Source organism: Manacus vitellinus, unplaced genomic scaffold (assembly GCF_001715985.3).
Source record: "Manacus vitellinus isolate BGI_N305 unplaced genomic scaffold, ASM171598v3 scaffold_73_pilon, whole genome shotgun sequence".
Lineage (NCBI taxonomy): Eukaryota > Metazoa > Chordata > Aves > Passeriformes > Pipridae > Manacus > Manacus vitellinus.
This window is the reverse complement of record NW_021940773.1, coordinates 915801-922849: the sequence shown is the minus strand read 5'-3', so window position 1 is coordinate 922849 and position 7049 is coordinate 915801. Positions and strand designations below refer to the sequence as shown.

Here is a 7049-nt window from a genome sequence, read left to right as displayed (position 1 = left end):
CCAAGCTTGACAGCTCCATCCCAAATCCTCTCCCTTCTGCAAAAGAATGTTCCTCCCAAACCAGGCATCCACCAGCACAGCACACACACAAACCCCTCTGAGGGTCTGGAACATGGCACACACCCGCTGGGGTGGCTGTAGGGTTGCAAACAAGATAGGGAGGCTTTTTTTATTACAGAAAGTCAACAAATGCCTCCAAAACGAGGGTTTTGAGGGCAGTGGCAGCTTACTGCACTCTGCTGGACTCCCGTCATCCCCGTTCTCGGCTCCATGAGGATTTGTGCTTCCTCTAAAAGTGACAGTTGCCTGCAAAGCAATTCAGGAAGTCCCTTCTGTTGGTTTTGTTTCCAGCTTTTTCTCCCCAGCACTGCAGTGGTCAAAAAGGAGAACAGAAAACCAGGAAAAAGCCCCAAAAAATCCCACTGTGCCTCCCAATCCCTCACAACATGCAGCTCCTCACCCTAAGCCACAGCTCCCCCTCAGCTGCTAAACTCAGTTTGGGGTTACTCCCAGGGGAGCACCCCAGCATTGCAGCTCGAGGAGCACAGGCTGAAGGCACCCAGCTGGGGTCCAACACCAGCTCTGCAGAGCAAACGGGGTGTCCGGGGCTCCCGGGAGGCTCCGGGGTTATTCCAATGCTGCTCCCATCACATTGTGAGCTGAGGTTCCAGTGGCCCCCTCGAGCTCTGCCTAAGCCACAGCCGAGACTGGAGATCTCAAAGCCTGCAGGAGAAGAGTCAGAAAGGGAATGGGAGAGAAAAAAAAGATGACTTTGGGCTATCGGTCCACAGGCAGTAATTGTGCCATTTTTAGCCCTGGTGCCAAAGAGCTCAGGAGCACCACACTGGCGTCCTAGGGCAGAGAACTTCATAGACCTGTGTTATCCTCCTGCATCCTAGCTCTTGGGAGTCCACCCACCACCCAGCTCATCCCAGTGCTGCTCTACCTGCTCCAGGATTCTAACTGCCAGAGAGGCCACAGGTCCCACACACAGGCCCCACCACCACTTGCTGCCAGCAGCCAGACCTCCCCACGTCCCCAAATGCAGAGCCCCTTCCCCAGCATGGCCCACTACCCTCAGCTCCCCAAAAAGAGGTACAGGAGAGCCCCCGTCTCTGTTCGTTTTCCCAGCAGGTTTTCCATCTGTGTACCGTAAGATTTAAAGACAATATGAAGAGCTTGTATGCAAATAAGTAGAAAAGTCTGCTTAAGAGTCAGCAATTAGTGCCCCAGTGGTTGAAGCCAAGTGGATAAATCCACTGGGATGAAACAGGAGTGGCTGACAGGATGGTTTATGGCACACTCAGAGCTGCAAAGCTGGAGCCTTCTTTCTTTTCCTGGGCCATCACAGAAGTTCTGCCTCCCTCAAAGTCACAACACAGAGCAGACCCCCCCCCTCCCATTGCTTCTGTAGGAGCACTGCTCCCACCAGCCTACCCAAGGGCAGGAGGGTCCCCTTGCCCAGGGAGCAGGGATCAGGAAGCTCAGGGCTCCCTGCCCTGCTCAGGGCAGGGGCTGGCCAGTGCCACAAAGCAAAAGCAGCCGTCAGGAAGGCTTAAATGCAATCAACACTTGTAAATAAGATTAAGCCACCAGCAAAACCACTTTTGAAATGCAAGAAGCACCCTGAACAAGTTACCTTTAGTCCTTACAAGCCCCTCAAGTTGTCCACTGGATGGTTTTAAATTTAGCAGAAACATTTACCATAATCTAAGGCCTTCAGTCCCCTCCTGATAAGCAACCTAGTGAGTTCTCCTGCCCAAGGGTGCCCAAAAGGAACAGGGAGTGTCTGTTGGGTTACCTGACCCTGGTCTCTCTGCTGGGGCTGCTCTCTGCCTGGCACAGACCTCTTTGTTGCAGCACGACTATGTTTTAGTTACTACTTTAACAGTAAAGCACCAGCTTTTTTTTTTTTTTTGTCATAGTTATCCATAAGAGCTTTCTATTAAAAAAAGATTAAAACAATACCTTTTGCCTCTGAGGGGAGGCAGCAGCAGCAAGCGACCAGCATGTTCCCTCCTCTCTTACTGGCCCAGGGAGTTCCAGGCACCTGCCTGGGCAGGGCTGAGGATGGCATCTGCAAAAGTTTTCATTCCGTTAGTTTAGTGAGGTGACCTGAGCACTAATTACACCTGATGGTGCCCAGCTGCTGAAGGGCCCAGCAGCCGCAGCAGCATTTGCATTTCGTACATCCGCAGTCAGGCTGTCCGGCTGGAAGGGACCGGGGGTGCAAGGCCCGTGTTCGCCTGACCCTGCTGTGATCCACATCCTCACCTGTGCCTTGTTGTGATCCAGATCCAAACACCTGCCCCAGAGGAGCCACTAGGAAGGATGTCCCAGAGCACAGTTTGCAGAGCATGTCACAGGGAGTGTGGGCTGCGCTCCACCCCATCGCCGACACTGCGCTGGCCAGATCCCTGGCGAAAAGACATGTAGCAGCTCACCCAGCAGCACTTGTTTCTCTCCTTCAGGAGAGGAAAAGAAGGCACAGACAGACAAGAGATCACACAACCAGATTATAAAATGAAACACAACTCTTTTATTCCAGCGGGGCCATCCATCCCCGTACGTGGAGTGTGCGTGTCCAGGAGGGGCTGCCCAGAAGGATGAGAGGCAAAGAACTGGGATCCCAGTGCAAACAGTCATTTGTACCACAATCACATTTGGAGAAGAGGCTCAGCCCTGCCGCTCACCCTCGTTGTTGTTGCCGGACACTGGCAGGTCAGGTCTGGAGGGGTTCTGCCCACGTGAACCCACCTGGGCTCCTATTAAGGCTTCACCGGTGAGGTTCGATGCTACCGTTGTCTGTACGTACAGCAGCTCAGCTAAACACTGATAACAAACTCCATAGGCACAATGACTCCACAGAGTACATCACACAGAGAAACAATTCAACATCGAGGCCATTAGCAACCTGGAAAAACACTTCCAAAGGGATGAGCAGCTGTAACAGTATTTATTGCCACGTCGCCACACTCACTGTAAAATAAAACTCTTGATCCCCACCGCTGCAAATGTATTGTGAATGGTAAAATAAATCAGCAGCAAAAACTGTTGGAAGAAACCAGTAGGCACCCAGGGGCCGCAGGTGTCCCTGTCCCCAAGGAGCAGGGGTGTGGAGGGGCTCTACCAGGCAACAGAAATGCCCCAGCACCAGGGCAGAGGTAATTTAAACACAGATATCAAATCCATACTTGGACGCACAGAAGTAGACTCGCTCCTCTGGCTGCCCAGGGAAGAACAGGAGAGACCCCGGGAGCGGGGCTGCAAACAGCTGCCCTCCCCAAGCCTGCAACCCTTAAAAAATACATACAGGTATCTATTATTGCCAACAGGGAGTTTTGATACCCACTCCCCTTGCACCATAAGATGAGTGAATTTGCAGAGCTTGGTCTTGCTCTTTTGTTGTGGAAGGGAGGAGCTGGTTTGTAGGAGAAGGGGAAGGGGCAGACCTGGATATCCGGTGTCTGAGGTAAGGTTGGAGGAAAAAGTGCAGCAAGAAGGAGATGCAAGAAAAACAAACAAAACTGCTTGGCTCTGAGCATCTCTCATATGAAAATGATTGTCAAAGAAGTCACTAGTGAAAACAAGGTAAAAAAATACGTTCGCTGTAGAGGTACCTTTCTGCATCTTTCAGCATCAGAACACTAACCCGAGGTCCATGCAGTGTTTTCAGTTCACCACAGGAATACTCTTAGGAAAGCCCGAGTTGTGTCAGCCCAACACACACCTCCGGGGATGCCGCCCGGCTCGGGTGGTGAAGAGAAGACCTGGAGATCTCCCGTGTCCATCTGGGGAGGGGGATGCAGGTCTCCCGTGGGGTCAGCCCCGAAAGCTGCTCGGTCTCTCCGGCGCCGGCATCCCCACTGTGGCACTACCCAAAGCGGAACTTCAGCCGGTACTTGACGGGGCCGGGGTTCTTCCGAGGCGGGGATGGGGGGAGCTTTGGCTTCGGCGGCGGGGGCTTCTTCTCAGGGAGGGCGACGGTGAAGGTGAGCTCAGGGGGCTGCGGCTGCCAGAAGCGGGGCAGGAAGTGCGTGGAGACGTGCTGGGGCCGGGCACGGGGGCTGCAGCCCCGCTTGGCTTTGCCCCGCTTGTTGAGGGCCACGTACCACTGGCGCCCCGAGCGCGGGCTGCGGTGCACGGCCGAGGCGTAGGTGTTGTAGCTGTTCTCCTGGAAGCGCTCTCGGAAATGGCAGTCTGCTGTGAACCGGGCCTGTGGGGACAGCGGGGACACCGTTAGCCAAGGGCTGCTGTTCCCTGTCCCTGTCCCTCACCCCCACCCCCTGACGCTTGCTGGGTTTGTCTGTCTCCCAAAAGCAGGTCCAAAGGGGTGGGTGGAAACACAGGACACCCGTTGCAAGGGCGCAAGGCACCCGGCCTTTTGGAAAACCCCCAACACAGATAATTCAGTAGCTGCTTGCCACCCAGTTTGGGGCTTCCTTAGAAATAAAAGGCTTGGGCTGCCCCAGCAGTGCCCTTCCCTTCCGTCCTGTCCTGCCCCAGCAGCACCCTTCCCTCCCAAAAAAGCATTCCAAAACGCAGGACCAGAGCCTAACACTCCAACTGTGCACCCACTGCCCTAGGACCCCTGGCTGCAGCTTCCAGCAGACCCTCCAAAGCCCACTGCCACACTTTAACCTGATGGTGGGCATGGCACCCGGAGCCCCATGAGCGTCCCTAGCCCAATTCCACAGCAATGCCTCCAAGCCACTGGGATGGCATTGCTGAGCTCCTTGGCTCTGAAACCAGCGATGGAGTACAAGACCAAACCCCTTGCAGCACTTTGTAACCACGCAGAAGGTGTTTTAAACTCCTAATTGAGCAGAGAAATTGAGCCTTAGAGCACAAGTGACACAGCCGTCAGCCTGCCGTGAACATTTAGCCTCCTAGCACTTGGAATTAAGTCTTAAGCTCATTGCTTCCGAGAGATGTCACCTCATGACTCATTTTCACTCTCCCTGTCTTTCATACACCCTTCACTCTGCATCCCCCATGCACAAACATTGACCTTCCCCAGCAAGGCTTTGCTGACCTCAGGTTCGCCCTGAAGCCCCTGTGCTCAGACAGGACACCCCATGTGCAGAAGGAAGCCCTCGCTCTGGACTGGGAAGTGCATCAGCTGCTGCTCCACCATGACCTTGTCAGGCTTCCCCACATATTGGCCTCTCAGCTCATCCCCTCACCGTTCCAGCCAGGAAAAGCCATTTTTCCCCAGCACAAGGTGGGTGGTGCAGACACGACACATGGCTGGCATCAGATTTGCTCTGCAGACCTCCAGAGACAATCACAAAGAGCAATCTTGAAGTCAATTAAATTTCAAAATCCCATTGAGCAGAGATTTGCCCCAGCGAGGATCGCAGCATTGTGACAATTCCTGGGAAGGGAGAATTACCTGGGCAAAGCTGTCCCCTGGGGTCCATGCTGGCCCCTGCCGAGACGGGCACAAAACCCCTCCCACCCCCTCCGTGCTAAAAATGGACAAATGGGAGCAAGGATTTATCAACGAGGAAAAAGCCATCTGTGCACAAAACTGATAATTGCCAGGATTACTGTCATTTTCTGAAGCTGATGCCTCTAAAAATGAACTGCTTGGTAATTTAATTAAGTTGCCATGAAAAAAAAAGAAAAAGGAGGAGGGCATCTGTAAAGCACCAGGCTGGGATGGAGCTGGGCCCAAGAGCGGGTTTCCAAGAAGCCCAAATTCCTGCAGGAATGACTTTTGTCTGTGGTTCAGTGTAAAGTCCCCGGCCTGACTCCCATATCAAAGCACTGCCCTGAGTGACGGGCGCAGGATGCGCTTTGTACTGCTCAGAACTCATTAGGCCATGAAATAACTTCATCCTGCCAGGACAGGAAAGAACAACAGATGCCGGGTTTGCATTATAGGCGTTGTTTAGTCCAGCCATCTTCAGACATTTGGGTCAAGTTTCTACAAATTCACAGCTTTCATCGAGCAGGGCATCGTGTATCCTCACCCCCACCCTGACCCGCCTGACTGATGTCTCTCTCCGGTCCTGCCCTTTGTGTGTCCGCAATTGACCACGCACCAACGAGGTTTGATTTAATTTCTGCCTGCACCAGGGCATAAATCAAGGCTTCAGTTTGGATAAGGGGCCCATTGTAAGCCCAGAGGGAAGGCTCTGGAGGGTCCAGGGGTCCCACTCCACCTGCTTCTCCTTTCCATCCTTCACCTCTCCTCTTCCTCTATCCCCCTTTCCTGCCCCATTGCCTCATCTCAGGTTTTCCTCCACCCCTTTTCCCCTAGACACTGTTCTTGCTCCTGTTTTATTTCCTAAAATAAGCAACCATGTTCTCAACCCTTTAAGCATCATTAGGTTTCAGGAGCAACACTCCAGTAATACTCAAGGGAGACAGAGGAGTTCATAAATCTCCCTGGGAGTGATCTGTGGGCTCAGGCAGCACAAGCACATCGGTGACATCCACTTCATGATCAGGAGGTTTGACTCAGAACCATGGGGTGGGCAACTGGCTTTTCCCTCTCCCCATCTGTCAGCCTTGACCAGACTCCCCGGGAACCACCCTGGGGGTCAACATGCTGCCTTAAAAGCACCCTTCTTGGGGTGGTGAATGTACACACACCTTTAAAAGGCAGTGACTTTCATGTAAGCAGAGGAATTAATTTCATTTGTTTAAGCCATCTCTGGAACTAACAACAAGAAACTGGGAAGCAACATCCTGAGGTTGCAACAAACAGTAAGATCAGCTTATGGACTCATGCAATGCAAAAAGCTTGGGAAAAGGACAATGAGATCTGCAGGAAACCCCAGGAAACAGCCTGCAGAGACAAGTTATGGGATTTTCCCACTCTAGCTGTAAGACACCTGCACAAGCTGGACCTCACCTGCCTGAGCTCTTGCTGGGGTTATCTGTCCCCAGGGGCAAAGCCAGCCCGAGCCGTGGGGCTGCCGGCGCCGCTCGTGCTGCTCTCCGGGAGACATTTGGCTAAAGCCGTCTGCGCGATCTGCTGCAGAAGCGGCTAAAAATAACCCAGCCGTGCTCAAAGAACAGGCACCGCTGATGCAAAT

At 53.2% G+C, this 7049-nt stretch overlaps 1 protein-coding gene across 1 annotated transcript in view; it reads right to left on the bottom strand.

The window, feature by feature from the left end:
- Positions 1 to 3874: 3874 nt before the first annotated feature.
- Positions 3875 to 7049, bottom strand: part of FGF5 (fibroblast growth factor 5) — a 5056-nt gene continuing 1881 nt past the window's right edge. Inside the window, exon 2 of the mRNA XM_029964537.1 lies at positions 3875 to 4216. Coding sequence (XP_029820397.1) covers positions 3875 to 4216 — 342 coding nt within the window. The remainder of the gene's footprint in view (positions 4217 to 7049) is intronic.